At 44.0% G+C, this 16,087-nt stretch overlaps 1 protein-coding gene across 1 annotated transcript in view; it reads left to right on the top strand.

Annotated features, from left to right (window-relative positions):
- Positions 1–2,191, top strand: part of LOC122933809 (solute carrier family 12 member 9-like) — a 315,690-nt gene extending 313,499 nt beyond the window's left edge. The window contains exon 13 of the mRNA XM_044288844.1: positions 1,130–2,191. Coding sequence (XP_044144779.1) covers positions 1,130–1,950 — 821 coding nt within the window. The 3' untranslated portion in view covers positions 1,951–2,191. The remainder of the gene's footprint in view (positions 1–1,129) is intronic.
- The last annotated feature ends 13,896 nt before the right edge of the window (positions 2,192–16,087 follow it).

Here is a 16,087-nt window from a genome sequence, read left to right as displayed (position 1 = left end):
CAATTATCATAGAGACAATTATCAGGCAGGCAGCTTGTCTGTCCTTGTAAAAGGAACATTACTCCGGGGAATTGGGAAAACAGCAAAAAAGTGTAGTAATATTGCTATTAGTTTTGCTACAAACATGTTCACGCTGTTTTGTTAAAGAAGCAGCTGTAAGATTTTTTTCTGGATATGTGCCTGCGGAAATCCACATGTAAGAACATGGTTTTCATTGTCACAGTGTTTCCCCTTCAGATCAATGGCAAAGGCCTCAGCAAACCGCAATGGACATGACTTGCTGTGGTTTTATAAATGCAAGAAAGCTGTAATAAATGTTGTTTTTTCTTTAAATCTCTCATTTCTGTGCATATATTGCTATGTGGTGTAATTTTATGTTTTTACAATTAACATAATACATATTTTAGATCCTATCACATTGCTAACAACAAAAGGAGTCTTCCAAAGAAACACTTGTGTAAAATGTCTTCTTAAAGGGAACCTGTCATCAACTTTATGCTGACCTCACTGAGGGCAGGATAAATTAGTGACAGAAATGCTAATTTCAGCGGTGTGTCACTCATCAGCTAAAAGTAAGTAGTTGCTGAGAACCAGCATCATAATCATTGCAGCCCGGGCCTGGAAAAGAGTCAGATCTACCTGAGAAGAGTCCTGGTTATTCCTAATCTCCTGCTCTCCTCGCCCATCTACTGATGATTGGCAGTTCTCTCCTAGAGAGAAAGGGAGAAAACTAGGTAGAAGACTGTCAGCCATCAGCAGGTGGGCAGGAGAGCAGGAATTTATGAATAACCAGGACTCTTCTCAGGTGGTCAGGACTCTTTTCAAGGCCTGGACTGCAATGATTGTGATATTGGTTCTCGGCACCACTTAACACCTCACTTCTTTATACTGCCCTCAATACAGTCAGCATACAGTTGATGACAGGTTCCCTTTAAGCTATATCACTGAATATTCATTTACCGGCTAATATATTCCAGACACGCCTGTAGCCAGAATCATTATACCAATATCTTGTGTTCCAATAACACTGACTATAATAACTGGCTGGAAAATGCACAAGTTATGAAACACATTCTTCAGAGTTGTAATGTTACTGATTGCTCTTGCTTTATGGTATTGTGTTTTGCAGGTGGAATGAGGCCAAACACTGTTATCATGGGGTTTTATACCCGCTCTTCATCAGAAGAGCTTCTAAGGGATGAACTTGAAGTGGACCAAGGTAGATTGCCTCCATTTAAGCAAACCTCAGCTGGGAGGAAGCAGACAACTGAAAATTTCTCACCCTGGGAATATGTTGCCATTGTATCAGATTCTATTAAGATGTCCAAAAATGTTGTGCTCGCAAGGTATTTCTCAGAGTTTGACAGGACCCGTGTCTGCAGCCTGAAGGGTAAAGAGACATATATAGATGTGTGGCCATTAAATCTTCTGCGACCAGACAGTGCCACTTATGTGAACACCTGCAGTCTATTTCTTCTTCAGATGGCTTGTGTGCTAAATATGGTAAGATCTTGGAAAAAAGCCAAGCTGCGTTTGTATCTCTGTGTAGAGAGTGACAGTGGTCTGCATGGCCAGGAAATTAAACTGAAGCAGCTACTTAAGGATCTTCGCATCAAAGCCTCCATCCATACAGTTGTGTGGGACCCGGTTGTTGCTCTTCACTGGCATAAGCAGGTGGTAGAAAACTCAGAAACTGCAGCAGAGTCTTACCTGAACTTCCCAAACAATTCAATAAGGGTATCCAGTGACTATTTGGAAGCTGTTAATCAGATGATTCTGGGACAGAACTCCAACCTTCCTCCAGCTGTTAGATTCTTGTATCTTCCTCGTCCACCTGCAGACACATCTGTCTACAACAGGTTCCTGTACCAGGTAGAGATGATAAGCAGAAATTTGGGACCAACTTTGCTTATTCATGGGGTCACTCCTGTTACAAGCACTGAGCTCTAATGTATCTGTAAACTTGACCTGAACCTGTCTGTGCTCCTAAAAAATGGGCATTTACATAGCAGAGAAAATTTAAGGTGACCTCACTTTAATACACACTTTGTGAACCGCAGTTGTTCTCATACATATTTTATTCTGCTGCCATTTGTTTTGATAATTGATATGATTGATAATTGTTTCCTCTTGCTTAGCTAAAACGTGAGCTTTGCATTTTTGCCAAATAAAGATTACCAATATATTACAAGTATCAGTACTTATTAGGAAACCAAATTTATTTGAATTAAGATTTTTAAGGAAACCAACAAGCACTGTTATAAATCAGCAAAACTAGGTAAACATATGCCACAAGCCCTTGTGTTAATGTAAGGAAGCATTCGGTGCTTGATCTACATCAGTGTACTGTATATCGGAGATAGAAAAAAAAAAAGGGGTTCTTATATTGTGTCAGGTGTATAGAAGAGGCGGACAGGCCGTAGACCCTACAAGTAAATTTACTGGTTGACCCATGCCCAGGAGCCACCCGACCCTCCTCACTGCCCCTGATGGAGTACATAATGATTTGATGCTCTATACCTGGCCGGCAACCACAGATGTCCTCCTGAATTCAATTGTATGACTGTCCTCAGGATGGTAAGTACTGAGGCATTGCCCGTGGCTCCCTGCTATTTACTTTCATAGGCTACAGACCACTATATGAGGCATTGTACAAATGGTGCAAGGACGCAGGCATCTCAGGCCGTGGCTGTAAAAGGTCTGTGGTCTGCACCAGAGAAGACGACTTTGAACAGCACTCAGGTATTTTATTTTTTTCTTTCATTGATTTCTTGGAGATCATACAACTGGGGCACTATAAGGGTCATTAATTGGGGAAGTTCAGGTAGCTTGTTGAAAGTAGGGCTAGCTTTAGCTGTGGTCCATATCTCACCTCCTAAGCCCTCTGCTCAATATCTTAATTAGAAACAATTGGTGGAAGTAGGAAGACAGAACATGGTGGCTATTGATGGCCACCAGGGAGGGACAGCTTCTGGGGCGATATTTTGTGCTCCACTGTGGTATTTGGTTCTGCTGGGACTGTTTTGTGCTAGACTATTGTGCTGACCCCACCTACTTGTGTTGGCCCTTCCTACTTGTGTTGTTGACACAACGGGGGGGGAAGTAGAACCATCTCTTTGGTATCCCTTTTGTTTTTTCTATTCCACGAGCAGACTTCAGAAAAACAAATGTGGGGCATTTATTAAAAATCGGCGTCTATGCTGATCTTTATATGCCCTGCACTGCAGGAGGAGCCCTTAATTAATGACAAGGCACATGCCTCATCATAAATTAGGCACATCTTCCGGCAGTCAATGCACCCAAACTGAAATCCACACCAATTCATTGTTTGCACAGATTTCAATCCTCGTTTATTCTAGAAAACAAGCAGAAATTATGATAAATGTGACTCCAACACGATGCCCCCTTTTTGAAAAGTGGTGAGGGCAGCATAGAAATGTCACTTGCTCCTTGTGCCAGGGTTTGTGGGTTTTTTACACAAAAAAACTGGCATGAGGGAGGATGATAAATTTCCCTCCGTTTTTAGATGTGCCTTTTTCACAGTGTACATGGTGGGCAAGGATCTAAGTCTACTACATCCCAGGCATAAATAACCACTCTAGCACGGGTATGGACTGATGCAGACCAAGAGATTAGACATGTTTAGGTAATGACATGCATAGAAATGTCAGACTCAGGCCCTGTATCACGGTGATCATAAGATGTCACTGTAAAGCCTTTGCCAAGGCTCGTGTACAGTCTGTGTCAGTAAGCAAGTGTCACAACCAGACAGCTGAGAAGCTCTGACAGAGGCCTTTCAGAACCTCCTCCTTGAGTTTCTGTGTTGTGGTATTCAGCTCCTCCTCTCGTCAGCCTCTCTCAGCTGTCATGTGTTGGACTAATTGCTTCTCTTTAAATTCTTCCCCAGAAGGCTTTTCTGGGCGGCTTATACTACTTCCTGGAGTGTGTGTGCACGCTGACTCTGTCCTCCTGTTTGCTTCAAAGCTAAGTGTTGTACCTTTATCTGTTATTATCTGTTTGCTGGATCCCAGGTGACCCTGACTCCCTCTGTATCTTGTGTAGGGAGCCGGTGGTCGTGTCCCCACACTATTGTAGGGTGCTCAGGGCTTTATAGTCAAGGTTCGTGGATATGCAAACCTCCACCATTCGGATCTTTGCATAGGCTGAGCAGCCAGGGAAAGTGCCAGGTCTTCTGCAGGGGTCTCCCTTGGTTCCTTAGTTTTTGGATCCAGCGAGTCGTTTATACATGTTGCTTTGCCTTGTTTCCTGTACACCGTCCGTGATATTATAAGCCGCCATAACCGTCTCAAGCATGGATCCGGTTTCACTTTTGGCTGAACGCTTCCAGGGTCTTTCATTGGAGGTAGCTGATCTCCGTAAGACTTTTTCTCAGCTTCAAGTGACCGGTTCAGCTTGCGTTCATGGAGTTTGTTCTGAGCCTAAGATCTCGCTCCCGGATACGTTCTCCGGGGGTAGTGAGAATTTTGTGCGTTTTAGAGAGGCTTGCAAACTCCATTTTCGCCTTCTTCCCCACTCCTCTGGTGATGAGGAACGGAGGGTGGGGATCATTATATCGCTGCTCAGAGGTAACGCTCAGTCCTGGGCCTTTTCGCTGCCGGAGGGGGCACGGCCTCTCCGTTCAGTGGATGAATTCTTTTTAGCCCTGGGTCAGATATATGATGATCCGGATCGTATTGCTCTGGCTGAGTCTAGACTACGTCTATTATGCCAGGGTAAACAATCCGCAGAAATATACTGCTCAGAATTTTGGAGATGGGCAGTTGATACTGGTTGGAATGATGCTGCGCTCCGAAGTCAATTTTGCCATGGTCTTTCAGAGGGATTGAAAGATGCATTTGCCTTTCATGAGAGGCCTATTTCTTTGGACTCTGCTATGTCTCAGGCCGTTCGTATTGACAGGCGTCTTAGAGAGAGAGGAGAGATGTCTCCTTCCTGTCATACGCAGTCCCAGGACAGTGCAGCGGTCCCGCTCTGTGCGCAGGGGTCTCAGTCGTCGTCAGCCCCTTCTGAGCAGGAGCCCATGCAGCTGGGGTTGATTGCTTCTGACAATAGAAGATTCAGCTCACATGGGAGGGTTTGTTTTTGTTGTGGAGGTATAAATCATTTGGCAAATATTTGTCCCTCTAGGAGATTCAGGCAGTTTTCTGGGAGTAATAAAGAAACAAAGAGGAAAAAATCTTTTAAAAATGTTCCGTCTGTTACTATTGGCAGGGTTGAGGTGGAAATTGAAGGTTTTCCATTTGCTTGTAGTTCCCGTTTTGTCCTGCCGGCTAGGGTGGCGCTAGAGAGCAAGAACATTTTTTGTGGATAGTGGAGCAGCGGTTAATCTCATTGATAATCAATTTGCGATAACTCATGGTTTCCAGGTGCGCACTTTGGGAAAGGATATTCCTGTTTTTGCTATCGATTCCGTTCCACTTTCTCAAAAATCATTAAAGGGCATAGTTCACAATATCCATTTAATTGTGAGTGATGCTCATGTTGAGGATGTGTCATGTTTCGTCCTTAGCGGTTTACCCACCCCTCTGGTGTTGGGGCTGCCCTGGCTCACTAAGCATAACCCCACCATTGATTGGCAAGCGAGGCAAATAAATGGTTGGAGTGACTTTTGCAGAGAGAATTGCCTCATGACATCTGTTTCTGAGGTTGCTACTAAGACTGTACCATCTTTTCTCTCTGAATTTTCGGATGTCTTCTCTGAGAGTGGAGTTCAGGATTTGCCCCCGCACAGGGAGTACGATTGCCCTATTAATCTCATCCCAGCCGCCAAGCTGCCTAAATCTCGTTTATACAATCTTTCCCAACCTGAGAGGATCGCTATGCGTGCTTATATCTCTGAGAGTCTGAGAAAAGGACACATACGACCCTCGAAGTCACCTGTTGCCGCTGGTTTTTTTCTTTGTTAAGAAAAAAGATGGTTCTTTAAGACCTTGTCTGGATTTCAGGGAGCTGAACAATATCACAATTCGTGACCCTTATCCGCTTCCTCTGATCCCGGACCTATTTAACCAGGTTGTTGGGGCTAAAGTATTTTCCAAATTAGATTTAAGAGGGGCATACAACCTGGTCAGGGTCAGAGAAGGAGACGAATGGAAGACGGCCTTCAATACCCCTGAGGGCCATTTTGAAAATTTGGTTATGCCTTTTGGTTTGATGAATGCCCCAGCCGTTTTTCAGCATTTCGTGAACAGCATTTTTTATCATTTGATGGGAAAATTTGTATTGGTGTATTTGGATGACATTTTGATTTTTTCTCCCGATTTCAAAACTCATAAGGAACATTTACGTCAGGTCTTGCTCATCCTGCGGGAGAATAAATTATATGCGAAACTGGAAAAATGTGTGTTTGCGGTTCCAGAAATTCAATTTCTGGGGTTTCTTCTCTCCGCTTCTGGTTTTCGCATGGACCCCGAGAAGGTCCGCGCTGTGCTTGAGTGGGAGCTTCCTGAGAATCAAAAGGCACTGATGCGTTTTTTGGGCTTTGCCAATTATTACAGGAAGTTCATTTTGAATTATTCTTCTATTGTTAAACCACTCACTGATATGACCAGAAAGGGGGTAGATTTTTCTTCTTGGTCAGTAGAGGCGCGTAAGGCTTTTTCTGATATCAAGGAGAGTTTTGCTTCCGCTCCCATCTTGGTGCAACCTGATGTTTCTTTACCCTTCATAGTTGAGGTTGATGCTTCTGAGGTGGGTGTGGGGGCGGTCTTGTCTCAGGGTTCCTCTCCTGCCAAATGGCGACCGTGTGCCTTTTTCTCAAGAAAACTCTCCTCCGCAGAGAGAAATTACGATGTGGGAGATAGGGAATTGTTGGCCATCAAGTTGGCTTTTGAGGAATGGCGCCATTGGCTAGAGGGAGCCAGACACCCTATTACCGTATTTACTGACCATAAAAATCTGGCCTACTTGGAGTCAGCCAAGCGTCTGAACCCGAGACAGGCCAGATGGTCGTTGTTCTTTTCTAGGTTTAATTTTGTTGTCACGTTCCGCCCTGGAGTTAAGAATGTGAAGGCAGATGCCCTGTCACGTTGTTTTCCGGGAGGCGGGAATTTTGAAGACCCGGGTCCCATTTTGGCTGAAGGTGTGGTGGTCTCTGCTCTTTTTCCTGAATTGGAGGCAGAGGTGCAGGCAGCCCAGTCAGAGGCTCCTGATCTTTGTCCTCCTGGGAGGTTGTTTGTGCCTCTCGCTTTAAGACACAAGATTTTTAAAGAACACCACGATACGGTCCTTGCTGGGCACCCGGGGGTAAGAGCCACACTGGATCTCATCGCTCGGAGATTCTGGTGGCCTGCGCTTCGTAAGTCGGTTGAGGGTTTTGTGGCAGCCTGCGAGACTTGCGCTCGTGCCAAAGTCCCTCATTCACGGCCATCAGGTCCTCTCCTTCCCTTACCCATTCCTTCCCGTCCTTGGACACATCTGTCTATGGACTTCATAACGGACCTGCCTCGTTCCTCGGGGAAGACTGTGATTCTGGTGGTGGTGGACCGTTTTAGCAAAATGGTGCATTTCATCCCTTTTCCTGGTTTGCCCAATGCTAAGACGCTGGCGCAGGCATTTGTTGATCACATTGTCAAATTGCACGGTATTCCTTCAGACATAGTCTCTGATAGGGGCACGCAGTTTGTTTCCAGATTCTGGAAGGCTTTCTGTTCTCGCTTGGGGGTTCGGTTGTCATTCTCTTCTGCTTTCCACCCGCAGTCGAATGGCCAGACAGAGCGCGTCAATCAGAATCTGGAGACATATCTGCGTTGTTTTGTGGCGGAGAATCAAGAGGATTGGTGTTCTTTTTTGTCCCTTGCTGAGTTTGCTTTAAATAACCGTCATCAGGAGTCCTCTGATAAGTCACCATTTTTTTGGTGCATATGGGTTTCATCCACAGTTTGGGACTTTCTCGGGAGAGGGGTCTTCTGGTTTACCTGATGAGGACAGATTCTCCTCGTCTTTGTCATCTATTTGGCAAAAGATTCAAGATAATCTAAAGAGCATGAGTGAGAGATATAAGCGTGTGGCTGATAAGAGACGTGTGCTTGGTCCGGACCTGAATGTTGGTGATCTGGTGTGGTTTTCTACCAAGAAAATCAAATTGAAGGTTCCCACCTGGAAGTTGGGTCCTAGGTTTATTGGGCCTTACAAAATCCTGTCTGTCATCAATCCTGTTGCATACCGTCTTGATCTTCCTCAGACTTGGAAGATCCATAATGTTTTTCATAAGTCCTTATTGAAACCTTATGTTCAACCCATTGTACCCTCGCCTTTGCCTCCTCCTCCGATTATGGTTGATGGGAATCTTGAATTTCAGGTCTCTAGGATTGTGGATTCTCGTCTTGTCCACGGTTCTCTTCAGTACCTTGTTCAGTGGGAGGGGTATGGTCCTGAGGAGAGGATGTGGGTCCCAGTGACGGACATTAAGGCCTCTCGTCTCATCAGGGCTTTCCATAGGTCCCATCCTGAGAAGGTGGGTTCTGAGTGTCCGGAGTCCACTCGTAGAGGGAGGGGTACTGTCACAACCAGACAGCTGAGAAGCTCTGACAGAGGCCTTTCAGAACCTCCTCCTTGAGTTTCTGTGTTGTGGTATTCAGCTCCTCCTCTCGTCAGCCTCTCTCAGCTGTCATGTGTTGGACTAATTGCTTCCCTTTAAATTCTTCCCCAGAAGGCTTTTCTGGGCGGCTTATACTACTTCCTGGAGTGTGTGTGCACGCTGACTCTGTCCTCCTGTTTGCTTCAAAGCTAAGTGTTGTACCTTTATCTGTTATTATCTGTTTGCTGGATCCCAGGTGACCCTGACTCCCTCCGTATCTTGTGTAGGGAGCCGGTGGTCGTGTCCCCTCACTATTGTAGGGTGCTCAGGGCTTTATAGTCAAGGTTCGTGGATATGCAAACCTCCACCATTCGGATCTTTGCATAGGCTGAGCAGCCAGGGAAAGTGCCAGGTCTTCTGCAGGGGTCTCCCTTGGTTCCTTAGTTTTTGGATCCAGCGAGTCGTTTATACATGTTGCTTTGCCTTGTTTCCTGTACACCGTCCGTGACAGCAAGGCTTAGCATGAAAATATTGGGGCAGATTTACTAATGCTATAGATAAGAAACCTAGACAGGCTGTCTAGACCTGTACCAAATTTATCACAGTGGTTCATTCTGATGATACATTTAGCACATGTCTAATTGTATTCCAACTATTGGTCGGCTTAAGGTCCTATTACACAGCGATCATTTGGCAAAGTTATACTGCCGCCGATTACCTGCTGAACGAGCAAATGCTAGTTCATTGAGTAATCGGGATCTTTTAACATGTTTAAAAAAAAACGGAGTAATTTTGGCACAAAGTGTTGTATACTGGATGAGGCCACACCCCTTTCTCAGTAAGCCATGCCCCCTTGTCGAGTTAGATGCAGATCATTTTTCTAAACCTTGATGCGCCAAATTGCACCACATTTTGACGCCATTTAGACCAAAGTGTAGGTGCTCTCACATTAGTAAATGTGGACCACTGTCTACTATACATAGGACACTGATTAAGGACCAGAATCCAATTTATGTTTTCCAATGAAGAAAGATATTTGCAGTGAATGTAAGTGATGGAAATATAAAGTGCATCTCACAAGTTTCAAGATCAGTATTCTGTCCTTTTCTGGTCTATGATGTCTATCTCCTGTAACCTTCGTCTGGATTGATGCTAATGTGGATAATGCCTGGAACAGGACCATCTTTTTCTTATTGTGATGATGTTACTGGCTCCTTATGGGATAATTACATTCTCATTCCAGACTCAGTACTAAGCTCTCTTAGTTGCATTAAATTCTCTAGTGTCTTCCACTAAATCCTTTTAACTTTGAAAACTCAAGAATACAATTACACCAAACATCTATTTCATACAGATATAGCAAAGCTAAAATAAAGCGAATCTAAGGGTGCATTCACATCACCGTTTAGCTTTCTGTTCTTCTAATCCGTCAGAAGAAAGAGAGAGAAAAAAAACCGGATCCTGTTGCATCAGTTAGGGCTTGTTCACACGACTGTTGCCGTATTGCGACCTGCAAATGGGTCAGCAAATCCGGAGATGCGGTGCGGAACGGAACCCTATGTAAGCACTACGGAGTGCTTTCGTGGGTTCCGTTCCGTGCCTCCGCACCACAAAAAGATAGAACTTGCTCTATCTTTTTGCGGAATGGACAGATCGCGGACCCCATTCAAGTGAATAGGGTCGCGATCTGCATGCGGCAGCCCCACCGCCAGTGCCCATGCATTGCTGACCGCAATTTGGGGTCCACATTTGGAGGGGCAACAGTCGTGTGAACAAGCCCTTATGCATAGGATGCGTTTTTTACAGCATCCAGGAAAAAACAGATCCTGCTGCATCAGTTGTCATCCGTTTGAGCCATTTCAGTCTGAGATCCGTTTTTTTAGATAGAAACAAAAGTACTGCATGCAGTTTTTTCCCATGTAAAAAATGGATCTCGGACGGAAATGGCCCAAACTGATGACAACTGATGCAACAGGATCCGTTTTTTTACTGGATCCTGTTGTTTTTTTTTTCTCTGCTTCTGACCGATCAGAAGAACGGAAAGCTAAACGGTGATGTGAATGCACCCTTACCTGTGAAGAGAAGATGAGGACAGTAGTACTTACCAGTAGCACAGTCAGATGAGCGCATCTTCAGCGTTTTGAGCGCTTCCTGTCCATCGCACATCAATATTGACATTACCACTAGGTAGGCTCCGGGAACTCCTCACTGGACATCATCCAGTGTTTTACATCACTGCAATAAACTGCCAGCCAATGTTCACTGCTGCCCAGAGAGCTTCTGTAATGAGAAATCTGTGGGCACTTGGGGGGGCACTGTTGATGTCACTTGGGGGCACTGTGGATGGCATGTTGAGGGCACTGTGGATGTCAGTGTTACGGGGCGCTGTGGAGGTCACGGTTATTGCACTCATGCAAACGACCGTGATTGGCCCAGGAATCCATGTCACGGCCCATGTGTCAGACACATTTTTCAGGCCGTCAGCAGCTTCCTTGACCCGCACTGACTGTATGATAGTAACGTATGATACAACCAGTCTTTATCTGACCGGGGCAGTTGTATTGCACTCACCTCATCATATGTGCAGACCCCACAATCAGATATAGACCGGCTGTTTCATAAATTACTATCATACAGTCAGTTTGAGTTAGGAGAGTGCGGTCGGCCTGGGAGATGTGGCCTGTACTCGGACCGTGTTCCCTGGACTGATCATGGTCATATCACACGTGTATCACACATGATAGGCCAAGATAAACACTTCAGCAGGCACGACCGTATCCATTTTGCGGATCCACTAAATAAGGATACCATTGATGTGCTATCCGTGTTTTTTCACTGAGCCATTGACTTCTAAATAGAATGTGTCGGCAGATAAGAACCATTTGGCCCATCTAGTCTGCCCAATATACTAAGTACTATGGATAGCCCCTGGCCCTATCTTATATGAAGGATGGCCTTATGCCTATCCCATGCATGCTTAAACTCCTTCACTGTATTTGCAGCTACCACTTCTGCAGGAAGGCTATTCCATGCATCCACTACTCTCTCAGTAAAGTAATACTTCCTGATATTACTTTTAAATATTACTTTCTACGCGTTCGAGGTCTGCATTCTGAGGACCAGAATAAGACATGTTCTATATTTTGCATAATTGGCATACGGATGTGGAAAGCACATAGATATCAGTGTGTTTTCCACATCTGTATGTCAGTTCCACAGAAGCTAGAACATGTCCTATTCTGGTCCTCAAAATGCAGACCTCGAACCCATAGAAGTCAATGGCTCAGCAAAAAAATGCAGGTCCCACATGGACAGTATCTTTATATAGCGAATCTGCAACTTGCAGACCGCAAAAGGGATGCACACTCCAGCAGGCAGTATTATACTAGATAGCATTAGATACACAGCTCAGCAGGGAGTATCATATTAGATAGGATTAGATACACAGCTCAGCAGACAGGATCACAGGTACCGCAGATGATAGATTTAGATAGAGAGGCACAGCGGACAATATCTGACATTCCAGACAGTATCATACAAGATGGGATTAGATACACACCACACCAGACAGTATGGTACAAGATGGCATTAGATACACAGCTCAGCAGACAGTATCGCACACAACAGCTTATGTATCAGGCTCAGCAGGCTGTATCGTACATGATAGGATTAAATACAAATGTGATTTGATGTGCTTGCTATTTATGGCACTCTGGAGATGGTGAGGGAAGATCCTGTGGTCTGTTAGGATTCATGTATGGCCACATGTAGTGGGAGTAGCTCCTGTAGACTGATCAGTGGGGGTGGGGCCAGCCTGTGACTCCTCACTCTGCAGTCCAGCCTTGCTTTATCAATAAATATACCTATTAAAAACAACCAGAAACTGGGAAAGTAAACAGATCTGCCAGGATAGTCTGATGCCCAAGCACAGACGTGAAAAACAGGTATATGGGGCATATATATGCATGGTGAAGGGTGTTAGGAGCACATAAAAATAATTTTGATTTTGGGACCCGACAAACTTTTAACCCCTTAACCACTTAAGGACCACAGGTTTATACCCCCCTAGTGACCAGGCCCTTTTTTACAAATCGGCACTTCCCAACTTTAACGGTTTATTGCTCGGTCATGCAACTTGGCACCCAAATTAATTTTACCTCCTTTTCTTCTCACAAATACAGCTTTCTTTTGGTGGTATTTGATTGCTGCTGACATTTTTCGTTTTTTTATATTAATCAAAATAGACCGCAATTTTCTCAAAAAAAGTATTTTTAACTTTCTCTTGTTAAATTGTTCATATATAATTACATTTCTATACAAGTTTGTGTCAGAATTTATTGTGCTACATGTCTTTGATAAAAAAAATCCAATAAGTGTATATTTATTGGTTTGCGCAAAAGTTATAGCGTTTACAAACACTTGTTTGGTACAAAAATGTGAATTTCCGCATTTTTAAGCAGCTCTGACTTTCTGAGCACCTGTCATGTTTCTTGAGGTGCTAGAATGCCAGGATAGTATAAATACCCTTCAAATGACCCCATTTTAGAAGGAAGACACCCCAAAGTATTCACGGAGGGGCATGGTGAGTTTATGTATAATTAAAAAAAAATTCACAAGTTAGCGGAAAATGACACTTTCTGAGAAAAATAAAAATAAAATTAAGTTTCTATTTCTGCTAACTTCTGGCAAAAAAAATAAAATCCCAGAAATATCTCTGTAAATTGACAACTTTGTATAACAAAAATTAAAAAGTTGTCATTTACAGAGATATTTCTCACACACAGTATGGGTATATGTAAAAATACACCCCAACACACATTGCCCTACACGATACCACGTGTGACACTTTTTTGCAGCCTAGGTGCGCATGTTGTCATTTACAGAGATATTTCTCACACACATGATGGGTATGTTTTTTGCAGCTTAGGTGCGCAAAGGGGCCCAAATTCCAATGAGTACCTTTAGGATTTCACAGGGCATTTTTTATGCATTTGGATTCCAAACTACTTCTCACGCTTTAGGGCGCCTAAAATGCCAGGGCAGTATAAATACCCCACAAATGACCCCATTTTGGAAAGAAGACACCCCGAGGTGATCCGTGAGGGGCATGGCGAGTTCATGTAAAATTTTATTTATTGTCACAAGTGGAATATGAGACTTTATAAGAAAAGAAAAAAAATTATAATAATTTTCCGCAAATTTGTGCCAAAAAAAAAATCTTCTATGAACTCGCCATGCCCCTGACGGAATACCTTGGGGTGTCTTCTTTCCAAAATGGGGTCACTTGTGGGGTATTTATACAGCCCTGGCATTTTAGGGGCCCTAAAGCGTGAGAAGTAGTTTGGAATCCAAATGCGTAAAAAATGCCCTGTGACATCCTAAAGGTACTCATTGGAATTTGGGTCCCTTTGTGCACCTAGGCTGCAAAAAAGTGTCACACATGTGGTATCGCCATACTCAGAAGAAGTAGGGCAATGTGTTTTGGGGTGTATTTTTGGGGTGTATTTTTACATATACACATGCTGGGTGAGAGAAACATCTCTGTAAATTGACAACTTTGTATTAAAAAAATTAGAAAGTTGTCATTTACAGAGATATTTCTCACACACATGATGGGTATGTTTTTTGCAGCTTAGGTGCGCAAAGGGGCCCAAATTCCAATGAGTACCTTTTAGGAGGGCATTTTTAGACATTTGGATTCCAGACTTCTTCTCACGCTTTAGGGCCCCTAAAATGCCAGGGCAGTATAAATACCCCACATGTGACCCCATTTTGGAAAGAAGACACCCCAAGGTATTCCATGAGGGGCATGACGAGTTCATAGATTTTTTATTTTTTTTTGCACAAGTTAGGGGAAATTGATTTTTTTTTTCTCACAAAGTCTCCCTTTCCGCTAACTTGGCACAAAAAGTTCAATCTTTCATGGACTCAATATGCCCTCAGCGAATACCTTAGGCTGTCTTCTTTCCAAAATGGGGTCATTTGTGGGGTGTTTGTACTGCCCTGGCATTTGAGGGTCTCCATAATCATTACATGTATTGCCAGCATTAGGAGTTTCTGCTATTCTCCTTATATTCAGCATATGGGTAATGGCCTCTGGGCTGAAAGAAAAAATGACTGGCACAGATTTCTTTATTCGCATCGATCAATGTGGATGAAAATATCTCTGCCAAAAAATGTGAAAAAAAAGGAGGGGAAAGGCATCTGCCAGGACATAGGAGCTCCGCCCAACATCCAAACCCACTTCAGCTCGTATGCCCTGGCAAACCCGATTTCTCCATTCACATCAATCGATATGGATGAATAAATCATTGCCAGAATTTTTTTTTTATATACAAAGTGTTTGCCAAAGCATATGAACACCGCCCCTCAGCTCATAAGCCTCGGCAAACATATCTTTTTTACTTCAGAGGAGAAATCTCGTCTTGCAGCGCCGCATACACCAACTTTTGTGTAATCTGACAGCAGCGCAATGCTTCTGTCAGAATGCACATCAGTTCTGCAGCTGGTTGATTGCTTGGTCCACCTAGAAGGTAAAAAAAAAAACAGGCAGCAACGCAATAAATTTATTAACATTAACTTTATATAACATTTGAAACAGAATATTAACTTTTATAAACTTTATTGAACATTTGAAACAGAACATTTTAACTTTTTTGCTTACCGGTGATTTATTTTTTTTTTTCATTTAGAGGATAAACCTCTCCTTCCCCATGGCACAATGTGCAAAGCGCAAATCGCCCAGAAATGTGGCAAAGTACATTATGCACTTTGTCCCAGGTGAAAGGAGAGGTTTGTGGCAGCTCTGTGTGAAAGGGCCCTAAGACCCCTGTGTGCCTGTCCTGTGTCACTCAATCCCTACACTAATAGTGTACCTGTGTGTGGTACTAGCGGAAACACACTCCCCTATGCATAGGGCAGGCTGGTCAGGACAGTCAGAACAAAAAATGGTGGTGTCACGCCTTATTCCAGCCCTGCTACAGACATGACATCTTTTTCTTGGGGAACGGTGAGTTGGGGTACCAGGATAGACACTCGGGAAGACGGCTCACTACATCAGGGACTTGGGGCACGGACCCTCCTGGATACAGGAGTTCCGAAATGATCTCTTCCTGGAATTTTAGGAAGGATCCTGTTCTCCCAGCCTTACTGTAGAGAACAAAACTATTATAGACAGCCAATTGAATTAAATAAACAGACACCTTCTTATACCAGCGTCTGGTGTGGCGGGACACTAAATAGGGAGCCAACATCTGGTCATTGAAGTCCACCCCTCCCATGTGAAGGTTATAGTCGTGGACAGAGAGGGGTTTCTCAATGACTCCAGTTGCCCTTTCAATTTCTACTGTAGTGTCTGCGTGAATGTTGGACAGAAGGTAAATGTCCCTCCACTTCACCGCGAGCAGTTCTTGGTCACACAAGGCAGCCCTCTCTCCCTGTGCAAGTCGGGTATTAACGAGCCGTTGAGCTATGCCCCAGCGACTAGGTCGCGCGGTGCCACAGCATTGAATTCCGACTATATGTAAGTGCCGAAAGAGGGCCACACTT

The sequence above is a fragment of the Bufo gargarizans genome, chromosome 4, assembly GCF_014858855.1.
Source record: "Bufo gargarizans isolate SCDJY-AF-19 chromosome 4, ASM1485885v1, whole genome shotgun sequence".
NCBI lineage: Eukaryota > Metazoa > Chordata > Amphibia > Anura > Bufonidae > Bufo > Bufo gargarizans.
Note: the sequence above shows the minus strand (reverse complement) of the source record. Positions and strands in the feature narration are given on the sequence as shown.